A 16,916-nucleotide genomic window follows, 5' to 3' on the forward strand; every position below is an offset into this window, starting at 1 on the left:
TGGCAGCGCTAATCTTGTATTAATATTCTTTAAAATAGCAGAAAAGATTAATTGTCCTTTCTCACGTAAAACAGGGCTACAGTCCTGGGGAAAAACACATTGATTCTGGTGTCTATAATAAAGTCACGGCTACAGTGCTCATGAGTGCTGAGTTTTCCTTGGTCTGCGATGGTAGAAGCTGGTGAGTAGAGAATAGTGCCTTACTGTCCATCTCTCATGGTGTTAACGTGCTTATCCACATAGCCTTTGCTTGGAAAGAGGCTGCCTCCTATCAGCTCTGAGACACCAGGGGTGAGAGCCTCACATGGTTGTGATTTCTAAGTCTTAAGTGAAGTGACAGGAGGGCAGTCTCAGCAGTTAGTGGAGTTTAGGGAAGACGCTGGAAAGCACAGTAAGTACTTATGGTCATTTATAGCCACTGAGTATCTTCTGACAGATACGAATTTTGTTGTTGGGTAGGTGTCGGCAGCGAGGTGGCTTTAGGGGCATCCTGTGTGAGGAAAGGCCAGGGTCAAGTCAGCTCCATGGATTTACTGCAGGATACAGCTGAGCCCCTCAGCCAGGACAGTGGTGTCTCTGGGAAAACTCCGGGAAAATATTTAAGCAAGGAAATAAAAATACCAAAACAAACAGGTAGAGGAGCAACAAACAAAGGTAGTGAGACACAGCACAGGGAACACAAAGGTTGAAGGAAAAGGAAGAAGTGGAGGTGTCGCTCCAGGCACTGGAGCAGAGATTCCACTGCAGCCCGTGGAGGAGACCACAGTGGAATAGGTATAGGAGTAGGTATTTGCCTGCTAGTGTGTGCCACACCAGGTGTTTCCTGAAAGAACTCCAGCCCACACTGGAGCCTGTGGGAACAGCCCATGAGAAGGACCAATGCAGGAGCAGGGGAAAAGTGTGAGGAGGAAGGAGCAGCAGAGATATGACTGCACATTCCCATTCCCCATCCCTTTGGGCTGCTGGGTGATGGGATAGAAACTAAAGAAGTAAAGATGAGCCTGGGCAAAGGCAGGGTGAGGGAGAGTAGGGGACTGATGTGGAGGAAAGGTGTTGTTTTAACTTGTCTTTGTTTCTCACTATCCAAACCTATTTTAACTGGGAGTAAGTTAGTTTTCCCCAAGTCTAATCTGTTTTGCTAGTGCTGATAATTACTACAATGTCTCCCTGTTTTTATCTCAGCCCACTGGTTCTTTCATCTTACCATCATCTCCCTTGTCCTGTTGAGGGGGAATGAGAGAGCAGAGTGAACATCAGCCAAGGTCAACCTACAAGGGATTCTTTAAAACTAATTATTTCAAAAATAAACAGACAAAGGTTTGGGATGAAGGCAGTTCTCTTACAGCTTATAGGAAATCTACTAAGCTTACAGAGTCTACTGCTAAATATGTCTAGATGAAAGTAGTTATGCAGATGAAGTGAATAATTAATGATACCCACCTCTGCAGGTATACATACATATATTTACATGAGTAGATAAAGCCACGTTCAAAGTTCTCTAACCCTGAACACTCAAACTGTTGCATAGGAACCTTACTGATTTCTACCACTTTTCTCAGGTGTTATGGTCCTTTATGTTTTTCTAGGTATAAAGGTGGACAATGGTACTTGGGATGGGATAGAGGCTTACAGATCAGCATCCCAAGATTTTTGCCAGGAGGAATGACAGCTATAAAATAAATAAAAATAAAATAAGTCTCATCTCTGTCAGGAGACATTTCAAGTTGATTTTCTTCTTGCTCAGTCTGAGAGTCCATTTGGGTTTGTTTTCATGCACTTTCTTACTGTGCTCTGCCCATATGTCTTTGCAATGGCTCCTAATTACTTAATTATTTTATTGTCTGCATTGCTAAAGTTTACCTTTTACTTGAACAATGCTCTTCCTTAGTGACTATGAGATGCGGGTTTCATTACTTCAGATTTTGAGCAGCACTTTTTTATATTTTTACCTTCTTCCTCTGAATTTGTACCTGCAGCTTGCCTTTTATGGGGAACATGGTATCCAGGAACTCACATCTGTGGGTGATTCTTATTCTTGAGAGGTTTTTCTCTGTGCCAGGATTTAAGAAGTGGAAGTCTTAAGAAATATTCTGCCCACATATACATTCTTACTGTAAGCAGACAGCTGGTACTTCCTTTCATTATCCACCAGCAGGTAGTAAAAAGGAGGGAATCTGTGATTTGCATGGCCTCGAAGCTCGGGTAAGCTATTCAAATACAGATGGATTTGTGTAGTCTAACAACATTAATTCCTCTCAGGAATTTTGTGAGGGTTTCTGTAAGTTCTCCTGTGTGCATATGCTCATATCCAGAAAACATGGCTTACACATTATTGTATTTTATTGAGTTTATGCATATGGCAAGAACTGTATGTTCAGATTCTTCTTAGGCTTTTCTAACATTTCTTAGTGCTCAGCAACTTCTGCGAAAGGGAGAGTTGCAAGGTAGAATTAAGAACTTGAGCTGCAGGAAATATGTGTTTGTTTGGATAACTTTTCTTGGCATGAATATAAAATGTCTACTGTATGTGGGTTTTAATAGGCCATCTTTTAAAGTGATTGAGCAATTTGTTAGGGTTGGCTGAAATCAATGAGCTTTGTGAGAGTCCAGAAAATTCTATTTCATTTATATGCTTCCATTGCTGGCTTGTAAATTGCCCAAAATGTTACCTCCATTTGGCAGTTTCTTTTTGTAGATGAAGAATTGGGACATTAGAGGAATATGAGTTAAGTATTTGAGCTTTAATTTCACTTGAAATTGGAGCAAAGAGAAATATTTGACCATCAGATTCAAAGCTTACTAACAGTGATTTTAAGTAGCTGTGGTTTGCAGAACTTGTATGCTACTCAGTTGTGGTTGGGTATTGTGTTTGTCAGGGTACCTGGATTTGCATCTAGAAATGCATCTTAAATCTGAGTATCATGGACAGAATGTGTAATGCAGCACTTTCTTTTTTTTTTTTTTTAGTTTCCGTCTAGTTCCAACACATGGAAACTTGTCAGGAAAGTACTCTATAGTGCGTAATTCTCAATACAAAGTGTACAAAATGTTTCTACGTGACAAAGGATTTTTTATCAAGAGAGTTGTTGTTTGTTTTGCTTTTTTCCTCTGCTTAATTAGATTATTTTTTAAATGTGGACGTGCAAAAGAGGTTGATAAGGTTCCTATCTTCAAGCATATTGTAGCAAATATAAGGGACTTCTTCTGGCTAGGTTAGAAATTATTTGGCCTGTCTTCCAAATGCCCATAAATACTGCAAAGTATAAAATACAAATAACACATAATAACACATATAGCACATAATAACCAATCTCACCATGATAAAGAGTTGTTTATTAATGCTTTCTTCTCCTTCACCTGACTCTGGGTCGTTTTTGAGGTTTCAAACTGGTTGTTGATCCTTCCAAGTGTTACTGCTCTTCAGAACTTGATCTCTTTGCTTTCAAAACAATACTGTTACAGGTTTGAGTCTGAGCTGTACTGCTTATGTGGTTTAAAGAATAGAGACTTGAAGTGCATGAGAGTCCCACTCACTAAACCTTGCTGAATCATATTCTTGGATAGCTTGGCTATTATGCATGTATGTGGTTATGCATATGAATGTGGAAAATTACCCCTTTAAGCCACCTCCTGCATTTGGTTTTGAGAAGCCTAGCACAGTCCACTCCATTTAAGAAAAAGTCATCTTTAAGACTTGCAAACAGTATGAAATTACTGCTCTCTTCTCCCTCTTCCTTTAAAAGATTGCAGGTAGACTTGCCTCTGCAGGGACCTTAATTTAAACCTTGCTCTTATTTTCTCTGGCTCTGACAAACATCTTTCTCTTTACCTCAATTCTGGACTGACACATTGCTCTCTGTAGATGCAACTGCTGCTGAACATGCTAAGGTGAACAAGACAGAGAAAACAATAAGAGGTAAAATATTTCCTTTCATTAAAATATTCTGTACTGTTAGACCTCCTTCCTTTGATCCCTCAGCCTGGTGCATTGTAGGGCATTTGGCCTTCTGGAATTAATCAATGCTTGATTAAGAGACTTGTGTTTATATTGCTGTATGTATTTTTACAGAGATTAATTAGCTTAAGATTCCCAATGACCCCAGCTATAAGAAAACAAAACATTATTGTTCCGCTCTTGAAGCAGCAGCACTAGGAAGGTTGTAAAAAGAAAAATGCTGTTGAAGGCTGGAAAGATTGAAGGTTTCACAGGACAGTTTCTCAGGGGCTGCTTGAAGATACCTCAGAAAGCAAATACATATCCAGTTTGTGGTATCTGTAGTGTGATTTTAAAAATTTGGAACCTTGTCCTAAAGAATTCTAAAATCAACTTATTTGATAATGAATGGCAATAAAGAATATTTGCATATGTGTTCATTCTGTTAAGGTGATTAAATTTATAATAGACTTTATATAAAGAGGGTTCATTTTTCCTGAGTGGTTACATACTCTAAATAGAGAACTTTTCTGTTGAATGAAATAGAGTGAAACAAACAACGATTAAGAATATTTTTTTCCTCTGATAATATGTGGCTCTCATACACAGGAATAACATCTGGCAAAAATATAAGAATATTTGTGATATTTACCTCCCTGTGAAAATGCAGCAGGTATGTCTGGAATTTTGCAAGCAGTAACATCATTTTTTTTAATCTTAGGTAGCTACCAATACTTCCCAGGTGATCACTATCTAACACTGTGGTAATATCAGTGGTCCATTATAAAGAATCTGTAAAGTATTCCTGCTGGAAACAAGTCTAAAAAAAGCACATTTGAGACAATTATTTCAGGAAGCCCTAAGTAGGCTATGCTGTTGCATAGCAACAGAGCCAGGCAGTCCTTAGTCTCTAAAGTAGTCAGTGTACACATGGGAACAGAATGCAAAAATGATGGAAACCTTGAAAAATGTAAGCCTGAGAATAGGAGAAACCAAAGTGAAATGATACACAGTATAAAATGTGAATTTATTTTGTGAGTTATAATAAATTGAACTGCTTTTAAGTTAAAAAACCTGAAAGGCTGTTAGCCAAATTGTGTGGGGTTTTTTGTAGCTTCTAGATAGTAATTAAAAGGCAGAGTGTCTAATGGCTGAGAAAACTAATTCAAATGTAAAGTAGGTTTTAAATGCCTGCCACAGAAAAAAAAAGGATGGAAAAGGCAATTTGTTATTAACAAACCAAAAAGCCGACCAGATAAACCAGGAATGTGAACGTCTTTGTGCCACAATACATTAATCAGTATTTTAGAAATTGCCTTTTCCATCCATTTTTTTGTCTGTGCCAGGCATTGCAAATATACTTTAGATGTCTCATGTTCACAGGTCTTCAGGCGAGCCCAGTGGTATTTATCTCTGCAAATACTGAAAAATGTGATGTCATTGTTAGTATTTTTGGAAACTCCAAGCTTGCACATGAAATGTGAGATCTTAACAGAAGCATATTGTACTATAGCAGTTTTATTTTTGTGAGAGGTAATTGGTTTTATTAAAAGCAAATAGGAACCAATATTTAATAATTAGAAATATATGGTTTTGATTGATCCTGCTATCAAAAAAAGGCAAATCCTTTCCTTTCAGTACAGTGTTTGCCACTGTCCAAGAAGAAACAGTAATAAGCTCAAGCTCTTCTGTTCTGGATGCTGCAACACATTCTTTCATGATGAGTCATGACTGCATGATTTGAAAAGGTAATCACATGCAAACAGTTGAGCTACTTCTCCAGAAACTGCTGAAAAGATATGTAATGCAACAAATGTTGCTTCTGTTTAGTAGCTTACATTGTCCTAAAGATTTGAGGAAAGTGCCTTGGAGGGGGGACAGTTGTTTGTTTTAATAATAGGGAAGAATTTAAGGACAGCTAAACTGTGGTGCATTTAGATGTCTTGAATATTTGATAGCCGGACTACATACACACTGTACTGAAACATTGAAGAATCCTAGCAAATAGGTCAGGAAGAAACCTTATGAAAATGCTGGTGCATCCTCCTGTTATAAATGCTAAGTTATAAATGCTGTCATGATACTGTTATCTAGATATTTTCTTTTTGCTGTTCTAACTGCATGCTTTCCCTTTCAAAGGCTTTTGTTACCTGCAAACGGCTGTTGTAGATGCTGTAAACATATCAGTCAAATTGACAGAATGCAGAACATCACAAAATGCAAACTTTAGTTAACTTGGGAATGGGAGCAACCCATTGCAGTGGAGGAGCCTTGCCCTGCATTTAAATCAGTGGCCCTGTGTGAAGTCCTTGAGTCAAGTTAGCCCACTGGGAGCTTTTTGGTAGAGCAGCTGGAAGAGTCCGCCACTGTCTTCCTTTTTGGTTGTAAATTGGTTTCTCTAACTGAACTCTTGCATTATCTAAGGCAATTGCTGCTTCCTCCCCATCTCCATGTGCTTTTTCTTCCTCTCTGGTCTTGTTCTGCAGACAGATTACCCTTTCTGGATGGTACCTCCCCACCTGAAATCTGAAACATCCATATTGTGTTTTTATAATGCAATCATATTCCTCTAGCCCACCACATGCATAGATAAGTCCTGGCAGTGCTAGCTAATATCTTCTTGCTAACCATTACCTTTATCGATATTTTAAAACAATGAAGAGCAAGCTCTTACCCTTTGCATAAAAAAGCTGTGTATTTTGTCAGACTGGGCATATGTTTATGTAGAAGATATGGGCTACATTTCTTGGCTTGTAACAAAGAGCATGAATCTTCATGTTAGTTTCATGGTTTGCTGTTAGGAATTGCAACAACTATAATGAATTACTGAGGGATGTTTAGCCATTCAAAGCTATAGTTCAGTTGAGTATTTGAGCCCTTGTAAAGAAATGGAGGCTGCCTTGCACCATGGAGCTATTTTTTGGAAAACACAGCTGGTTCCCAAATGGAAAATGCGCCACAATGTACTGCATACGATCTGTGTACCACTTCTTGTTTGTTGGTGTTTTTGGTTGTTTTCTCCTTTTGATGAGAATGGAGTCTTCTCGTGGGGAGGGGCAGGACTGGGGGGGGTTTTTGAGGGTTTTGTCGGGTTGGTTTTTTTGGGCCGTAGTACTAGTAAAGTAATATCTAGCAAGATGTATAACTGCAAACTAAAAAATAAAAAAAGATAGTGAGGGAAATAGATCTTACATGATAAGCATTTTATGGATGCTGAATTAGAAAATTCAATGGACCAGAATCCTTTTAGGTCCTCTAGAGCAGGAATCGAGGAATCATAAGATACCACGTTAGAAAGGGACCTCAAGGGTCATCTAGTCTAACCTCTCTTGGCAAAAGCACCTCTAGACAAGATGGCCCAGCACCCTGTTCAGCTGAATCTTGTAAAGTGTCCAATACTAAGGAATCCACCACTTGCCTGGAGAGATTATTCCAACGGATGAATGTTCTAATTGTGAGTCATGTTCCTCTTGTGTCCAATTGGAATCTCTCAAGTAGTAATTTGTAACCATCACCCCTCATCTTTTCCATGTGACTCCTTGTAAAAAGGGAGTCTCCATTCTCATTCTAGCCACCCTTTAGATACTGAAAGATGGTGATAAGGGTCTCCCCTAAAACCTTCTTTGCTCAAGGCTGAACATAAGCAGTTCTCATGGTGTAATAGATCTCATTCTTAGCCCCTTCCATAGCATTAAACTTCTGCCAAAACCTGAAAATCTGTTCCATAGAAAACCCTTTATCTGAGTGGCTTCCCCATTATTGCCTATGTATCATTGGTTGTTTGGAAGGCTCAAACTGGTCTGCAGGTAATTCACAGAACTGTTTTGCTATCAGACCTTCAGTTAAAAGTTTGCTAACCCTGTATATTTTTTTTAGTGGAAAGTTGTCTGTAAGGAGAACAGTGGCTCACAGCAATTTGGCCCAAAATATTTGCAGGTCACTGATCATGACTTCAGTGTTTTGGGGTTTTTTCCCCATGAAGCCGTATACGGGCTGTTGTATGTAGCAATGACTAAAGGAGACATGGCTGTTACAAAAACAGTCACTACAGTGCTTATATCAAGTTCTCTAAGGCACAGTCTCAGCTAATGACACCTGTATTGATCAATACCTTTAAATCACTGGCTGTGAATGCTGGCACTACTGACAGCAGTGTCTGAGAGAATAAACTTGATTATAGCATGAACCCTGAATTAAAGGCAAGGTTAGGAAGATACAGAGCTTCATGAGCAAAGCCCACACAAATTTCCCTCCCCCCTAATCTCCATCCCCTCTACTAAACATCCTGATGCTAAGCAGACACCAGCTTCACGTTTCTGCAGCAAGTCTTGTCTTTTCTGCGCAGAGCATTTCCAAGCTGCCAGTCAGTTATGAATTCTCAAGACTGGTCTTTTCCAGTAACCCAGCAGTTGAGGAAGAGCCCGTTTTTCTTGCTGAGGGGTGGCTTTTGTGTCACAGTCTTCATGGGCTTATTCCATCTCCCTGTTCTATGAGTGCTTCTGGATTGCCGTATAAAGACCCCAATAAACAGTCTTTCTCCAAAGGCTGAAACCAGTCCTTCTGACTATATTTTAACACTGTATTTGTTCAGTATAGTGTCATACCTGTGCTCCTTGAAGCAACACACCATTCTAAGGTGCTGCATACCTGGTCTCATCCTCCCAGAACCTTAAAACATTGACCTCCCTACATCTCAGATAGATTTGAGGATGCTCAGCAGATGTGTGTCAGGTGAGGAGCTAAAATGCTCTCATCTGGCTTGAGGCCCTTATCTATCTCTATGATTATGAGGTGCTTGCAATTGATTTAGCTGTTCATAGAGAGTATCAGAGCGTGCTGAAAAGTGGTGCTGTAACTCACTCCTTCCCTTCACGAACCAAGACTTTACAAATTGCAAGTAAAAAGTCACACAACAGTGGATGCCTTTTCTCACAAACACATGTTGCTTGCCGTCAGTATTCTTTTTAGGTTGGGCAGTGAACAGTGATGGTAGATTCTAGGTCACCCTCTTCTGCTCCCTAACGTAGTGTCCCCATGTGGATATTTAAATATTATGATTAAATTCTTCCATAGGATGCTAATTTCAAAATATCAAAACATTTATTGTTATTTTTTAATTACGCCCCAAACCATCAATAATCATCTGCACTGTATCTTTCCAAAGAACCAAGGTCTCTGTAGTATTGCTTCATTGGTTATGTTTGCTTTTTTTTTTATTATTTTCTGCTGTTATTTCACTGCCCAGTTTTATGGAACAGTGGAATCCAAAACTAAATTTGTGAGTGCAAATTAAGTGGTGGATGAGAGACCAAATTCTTATGGTCATGGGCATAATGAAGTTTGCCTGAGCAAGGATATGGTAAGAATTGTAATTATTTGGCTTTTGGTTCTGTAGATCTCTTTAGGAAAACTGCAGCTTAGATAACATAGAAGGAAAACCTATTAGCTGTCTTTGTGAATGATTTTTTTGTATAGGTTGTGAGCTGAAGGATATCTAACTTCATAGTGCTTTTAAAATGCAGATTTAAACAAGCTTAGTTTTCTTCTGAAGAAAATCTCAGGTGGTAATTTTCTTTGTTCTGTTTCATTGTTTGACCAGTTGAATTGCCCACTAATTTCTTTTAAGATCTTAGTAGTACTAGGATTGCTACGTGTAGAATGTGAACCCTAAAAGTATGCTAATTGTCAAAGGTAAGTGACCTGTTCTGCATTACTATTTTATGGAGCTGGTCACTCCAGAAACATCAGACAGAAAAAACTACATGAGGGATTTTCAAAGTGCAGATTAAAATACTGCCCAGCTTGGTATCTTGCATTGTTATTAATATTTTCTTTAACTGGCTTTCTAGAGTTAATGCTATTTTCCTGTTCATCTGTATCTGTGCAAAAGCACACTATGGTATAACACAATAGATACAATCTCTGCGGAAGAAAAATGCTATTTGTTAAATTGTTCCTCTGGTTTTGCTTTCAACGTAGAAGACCATGCCTAAATCTAGGTACAGGTTGCTGTGGAATAGATCTATATCCTCACTGGAAAGAGCCCTGTAGCCCTGTCTCTAAGTTAAGGCTAGATTTGGAACCAAAATTTATTTTAAAAGCATAATTATACACCTTCTCTAAATCAGACACGCTATTAAATGACAAATTCTCTTTTTCTTTTTTTTTTTTTTTGTTCCCTTGTGAAAGCTGAATATAGATAATTACATTTAAATAATGTGCTGATCGTGATACAACATTCAGCAGCCAAAGCCTGGGAGAGTTTTATTTGAAAATCTCTTATTTGATGCTGCCATTAAGCATAGTTGGAGAAAGAGCGGGAGTATATATTGAAGGATTGTACCTCTTAGCCTTACACTGCAGCTTTGCCAAGAAAATGGCAGCTCTCTGGTGCTCTCCAGCAGCGTGTGCCAAATTCATGGACAAGCCATATGTATGTCAAGTGCCCGCTCTTGTTCTGTCTTCCTTTTAAAATAATCATGAATACTAATTAGCAGAGGTACTTCAAATTCACTTGGGCTTCTTTTCGGTATCTGGTCCCTTAAACAGACTAAATCCAACAACCCCAGCTGCCTCTAGCCCATAAGCAGAGACACTGATTTTTAAGTCATGCTGGTATACCACATGATTTCTGTACTTTTCCTCCCAAACCCTTGAGAACAGTGGCACTGTGTAGTACTGGATTTCACTGATTGATTATGGAACACAGTCAAATTTGGATTGCATTTGCGAACTCATCAGTAACTTCTTAGGATTTTTTTTTTCAATTACAGAGATTTGACAGTCATCTTCAGAACCTTGTGGCATAACATTTGCTATATATAGTGTGGAAATGGAAAATTTAACATAATTTGGATTATGGAGTTAAAGGAGTATTCTGGTAAATTTCTGAAAACACAAATACTGATTCTTTCTGTATCTGTTAAGTTATGCTGTTCTCATCATAGAATCATTAAGGTTGGAAAAGACCTCTAAGATCATCAGGTAGAACCATTAACTAAACATCACCACATTCACCACTAAAGCATGGCCCTAAGTTCCACATCTATAAGTCTTTTGGAAATTTCCACGGATGGTGATTGACCAGTTCCCTGGGCAGCCTGTTCCAATGCCTGACCACCCTTTCAGTGAAAAAAGTATTCCTAACATCCAATCTAAACAGCTCCTGGTGTAAGTTGAGACATTTCCTCTCATCTTGTCACTTGTTACTTGGGAGAAGAGACTGACCCCCACCTGGCTACAGCCTCCTTTCAGGCAGTTTAGAGTGATAAGGTCCCCCCTGAGCCTCCTTTTCTGCAGGATAAACATGCCCAGCTCCCTCAGCCACTCCTCACAGGACTTGTGCTCCAGACTCTTCCCCAGCTCCATTGCTCATCTCTGGACATGCTCCAGCACCTCAATGTCCTTGCCATGAGGGGCCCAAAACTGAACAGAGGATTTGGGTGCAGCCATACCACTGAGTACAGGGTGACAATCACTGCCCTGATCCTGCTGGCTACCGTATTTCTGATCCAGGCTAGGATGCCATTGGCCTTCTTGGCCACCTGGGCACACTCTGGATGTTCAGTAGCTATTGACCAGCACCCCCAGGTCCTTTTCCACTGAGCAGCTTTCCAGCCTCTTTTCCTCCAGCCTGTAGCATTGCATGATGTTGTTCTGCTGCAGGTTCAGGACCCAGCACCTTCCCTTGTTGAACCTATCCTTGGTATCCTTCTTTTCTCCTTCTGCATTCCTTGGATACTTACTCTACCCATTATGTTCAGTATGGTATATTCATTACCAATACAGGCATGTCTTGATGTACTGGCTAAAATCCAAGGTAACAACTGTGCCTATCTGCCATTCTCATCCTCTGTAATTCTTCAAGTACTTACAAATAATTTTCAGCTAAACTTTTTGTGAGGAAGGAGTTGGGAAGGGAAAGAGACAGAAGTCTAAGATACCCACATCTCTAGAAGTTTATGAAACTAAGAATCTGAGATGAAATATGCTGTATGAAAATCCCCTGGGCTGTAATGCAAACTCTAACCCATTATCTGGCATAGTGACTCTACATGGGAGGAAAGGTAAAGCACAGCTGGGGGAGATTTCTGGTGGGATAGTATTTTATCAGTTACCAAGGAATCCAATCTTGCAACAGCAGGTTTCATTAATCCTTATTCTCTCAGAGCTTCTTTCTTCAGTTTGCTGGTTCAGTTGGCAGTAGCAATGAGGTTTGCAGCCCTCTTGTTTCAGTTAAATACCACATAGCAGAGTACTGGTTTTGCAGTGTTTTGAAAAAATTAAATTAGTAGAAGTAGAGGGACTGTGACCACAATCTTTAATGCAGGAGTACCTGTTAGTGCAATTATTTAGGAAATTCAGATTATATTTCACAGAGTTATTAGCAAATTCTGCTCCTTCCACAGAGACTGAAGGGGGGAAAAAAGATTTTTTTGAAGTGAATGTTAATTCCTTAATGACTGGTTCAGTGAATAAGTACAAACTGCTGGGCACTGAGCCATTCATTGGAAGGGGAGCTCTTGGGTGATGTCAGTGGAGTTCCATATTTATGCAGTAATGTCTCAAGATAATGCCAATACAAAACAGAATGGTATTTGATATTTAGGAGGAGACACAGACAGGAAAATTTGGAAGTGTCATAAATGTATGTTTGATAACATTCTTTTTTGATCAGAATGTTGTTAGTAATCCCATATTGAGCATACAGAAAATGAACATTTAAAAACAAGTTCTCTACAAGCACATTTTTCTATGGCTTTATAGCTTGTTTCATAGCTAAGACTAAATAAGCTTGAGATTTCCCTTGCTGTTCTCCATTTTTTATGGAATGTTTCAAGAGCAGTATAATCTTACAGAAGCATATTCTGTGGAGTGTAGTTTGTATATCCAGGGAACTGCTCATGGAGTAGAACCTGGATTATTTTGCAAGTCTTGCAGCCCTGCACCTTGTTCCACCTCAGTCACAGTCTTCTCTGATTATTCTGGGCCTGATGCAATCATATGCACTTTTCAAAGAAGAAAAGAAAACAACTCTGTGGTGGTTTTTGCTGTGCTAAAAATAAATGAATGTCTTCATGGGGGTGATAGCTATGGTGAGTTTGGACTAGTCTATACTAATATGAATCCAAGCCTGTATATTGATTGCTTTCATGGTTTGCACTTCCTTTTCTAGAAGTCAGTTGCAATAAAAAGCATGAACAAATATAAGTGAATTCTGCTTAAAATCTTTTAGTCTCTGATTTTGGTGAATGCTATTTAGTGAATGGGTCAGATAAGTCTGAAAACTTATGCTGTTTTCTTATAAAAACTGTCCTTCTTGTTTCCCTTCACCTTTGCAAGTGACATGCTGCATTACTACATGGTTGATATATTTGGCGTTGCAGTGTGTGCACCTTGGGCAAAGAACAAATGGTAGACTTTTCACTTGCTTCAATATTCTTGCAGTGTTTCAGTAAGAGCGCAGTTCACTGGAAGAAGTGCACATGGTCTCATTCTCATAAAAGCTTTTGTTATTAAACAGAGGCACTGTGCTATTTTATGTGTGTCAGGCAGGCTTTTAGTCAATGCTGACCTCTTTTCCCTCCCTTGGTGGTGGTGTTAGGTTTTGTGGGTTGGGGTGGTTTTCTTTTGGTTGTTGGTTTTTTGGGGTTTTTGTTGCTTTGTTGGTTTGGGTTTTTTAAGCAGTTTCCTGTTTTATCGTGGCTGTTCATAAGCGTAAAATTAGCCTGTCAGCCATTGAGTGTTTGGCATGGGACACCACAGTTTGATAGCAGTGAACTTCTTTTCAAGTCAGTCAGTCTTGCAATGATACTTGATATAGTTATATTTAGACTAAATAAAATATGGTGTAGAACCCTTTTCTTGGCTTCTCAGACACATTATATGTACACCCTCATATAGCTGACTGAATCTGGGGAGGTGAGGAATGGGGATGAAGATGAAGAGTGAACAGGGTTTGTAAAGTTATTCAGAAGTGAGGGTGGAGAAGGATTGGCTGTTGTCTTTTTTGTATCTATTTTTAAAATAAGTGTTTATAAAAAATGAGGGGTTTTTTGATTTATTTGAAGAGAAAAAGATGAACCTTTTGCTGCCGTTAATGTTTGTGATGACTTCAAGAGCTGCTTGTGTCCAGCAGCTGCAGTAGGAACTGATTAAAAAGATTCTTGCACTCTATGCAAATGTGAAGTTTTGGCTACTTTAGTAATAACAGTTAAAGCTTCTCTCTGTAGGCAGCTGTGAGTTGCTGCCTGTATGGCCATGTCCTCTGTCTGCAGTGGGCAAAACCAGAGAAATTCTGCTTAGAAATGAAGGAAGCATAAAGCTGTGGGGGTGCTGCTTTGGTTTAGTAGTTCTGTAGCATTTCTTTTCTTTGGAGTACTCCTCTAGAAGAAAGCTTCCCTGATTCCCCTATGACATGGAAACATAAAACATGAGGAAAGCATGGTTGCCTAGCATTTTGCAGGAAACCTTAGAAATGTACACGTGAAACTACAGTAAAAGCAATGTGATCAGCAAGAGAAGGTGCTCCTCCCCATACCCTTTAACATTTTATAAATTAAGAAAATAAAATTCCAATAGCTTGGATCTATAGCATGTATTGCAGCAGGGATGCAAATCTTTTTCTTACTGAGATTGAAATACTATCTTGTATTCCTTGTATCTTTGTCAGATCTTGCATTAATGCATATCATCACATTATTTCATAATGACATAAGAAATAATTGTTTTCTAAGGAAAAGAAGTTCTGAGTTTATACCTAGCTTACAGAGCACTGCTTTCAAACCTCTGCATTATAGTTTAGCAATTCTGCTTGCTCTGGTCTGCAGTCATTTCAGAAGCATGATGGTAAGGCATTTGCTTTAGGGAAACTATCACACCAAAATAAATTAGTTGAGCCTGAAGAGGACTGTATACAATGCCAAAACTAATACTAACAGAAAAGAAAATACACTAAACATAACTGTGTCTGTGTATGAGCACAGGGTTCTGCATGCAAAAGCATTATCGATTTGTACTTTCTTACTCGTTACACTCTGCTTTTTGTAGAAAAGAACTTTGTTCCACCCCCTACCTACCTCCTACATCCCAGCTAATATTAAAAGCAGAGACAACTCTATAAAGAAATTATGTTGCTGAGGTCATTGCTTTTATAAAGTACTCACTATCACTTTATGAAGCATGGAAAATGAAATTGGTTAAAATACTGTTGAATACAGATGGCATAAAATACACACAAGTGTTTTTTCTTGTTTCTCTGTTTCTTCTCTAATTTCTCCAAATTTTGAGACTGGCTAACCAGTAAAAGAAGATTTATCTATTCCACAATGGGAACCTTCCAGTTATATTCCTTCCAGTTATATTCCTTCCAGTTATATTCCTAATCCATAAAGTCCTCTGTTTTTCTGGTAGTCTAAGTGGTGGTTTTTGTTTTTCTTTTTTTCCTCCCATCCAGGTACTGCTATGTGGATATTTGTTAGCAATGACTGATGTGGAATCTACATATGCAGACTTTATTGCTTCAGGAAGAACAGGTAGAAGAAATGCGTTACATGACATCCTTGTGTCCTCTCCCGGTGGGAACTCTAGTGAACTAGCCTTAAAGTTATCAGAGCTTGATATAAACAAAACAGGTGAGTATGTTTTGGGCTTTTATTATATTTATTTAAAACTAAAATGAGAAGAACAGTACACAAAGTATGGTTTATGTGCCCACATTATTCCCTTGTCCCTCAGCAGCAGAAATATTTTATTTTCTAATCAACATGGGTTGCCTGCAATAAGAACCACAGATTTCATAAATGGGAAGGGTGGTTATTTGCAAGTACAACACATCACTGAAAAAAGAAAAGTTGTTCTGCAGTGGGTTCCTAGTGGCAGGGAACAGGATAAATTTTGTGAAAAGTAGACTATAAGGAAGAAAATAAGGAAATCTTTATTAAAACCCAAGTCTTCATAATATCGTTTAATGGAAGCTCTCTGGTTTGAAGCCTGTAGGAGAAGCCATGTGTCTACTGAAAGGTTATTGTGAAATTAAATTTTTTTCAGCTGCCAAAGGAAAGAGCAATAGGCATGCGCTGTTGTTTGTTTTACCTGGATCTTTGTTTCTCCTTTCGGCTGATACCTGTCCTTCTTTTAAGGTGATAACCAGTAATGCAATCCTAAATCTTTAAATGCTTGTGCATATTCAGTTGAGAGGAAGGAGGGAGAGTGGACCGTACAAGAAATAAAAATAGTAATATGACTGGGTATTTATTTTTGTTACATGAGTAGCAGCTGGTGAATGGATCTTACAGATATTAGAAAGCCCTTTTCAGATGTCAGGGGAGAGGTGATTTTGCTTATTTTAATAATAGCAGAAGAAAACAAATTCAGCAAAGAAGAAACCACTGATATGCAGCCACCCTGTTTGTGCACATACTTTTCTCAGGGATAAAGACGGGAGTTCTGAGAGGGAGTCTCTTCTCAGCACAGTCAGATGTGGGCAGCATGGTGTTGAGGTGGTTGTAGTGCTGTTTTGAAGGAGGGGTTCTGTTTTTGGCTTCTGGACTAATGTACATCCTAAGTCATTCTTTCTGCAGTTGCCAGTAGGGGACCTATAGATTCTAGATGCATGGAATTCTATCTGGGCAGGACCTTTAGTTTATTTCTATTTAAAAAGAAATGCTTTATAAGTATGTGTGTAGGTGTGTCTATTTATTTTAGTGGGGACAAATGTAAAATGTTGGATAAATAGAAAGTAGGTGCCATTTGAAAGGCATAAGGCCAATGTTCCTTCATGCTTTAATTTTCTTCAGTCTCAGATTTACACTTTTCAAAATTGTCTTTGATCTTGTCCATTTAGAAGATAAAAAGAATCCCTGATTTTAAGTTAAACAGTGGAGTAGTTATAAGCCAGAAATGTGTTCTTTTGTGAGCTATAAAAAAAAAAGGGACTCTCTGCCTGCAACATATGTTGATACGCATTTTGTACATGCAGTTA

At 38.8% G+C, this 16,916-nt stretch overlaps 1 protein-coding gene across 4 annotated transcripts in view; it reads left to right on the top strand.

The window, feature by feature from the left end:
* The window catches only part of PKIA (cAMP-dependent protein kinase inhibitor alpha), a 48,661-nt gene that overhangs the window by 21,193 nt on the left and 10,552 nt on the right, over positions 1-16,916 (top strand). For 2 of the 4 annotated variants that reach the window (XM_019289296.3, XM_039549121.1), the window contains exon 2: positions 15,390-15,567. In XM_019289296.3, coding sequence (XP_019144841.1) covers positions 15,417-15,567 — 151 coding nt within the window. In that variant the 5' untranslated portion in view covers positions 15,390-15,416. Of the gene's footprint in view, positions 1-101; positions 182-3,862; positions 3,917-15,389; positions 15,568-16,916 lie in introns of those variants that run through there. The other 2 variants (XM_010405062.4, XM_010405061.4) reach the window with 2 other exon arrangements.

Source organism: Corvus cornix, chromosome 2, assembly GCF_000738735.6.
Source record: "Corvus cornix cornix isolate S_Up_H32 chromosome 2, ASM73873v5, whole genome shotgun sequence".
Lineage (NCBI taxonomy): Eukaryota > Metazoa > Chordata > Aves > Passeriformes > Corvidae > Corvus > Corvus cornix.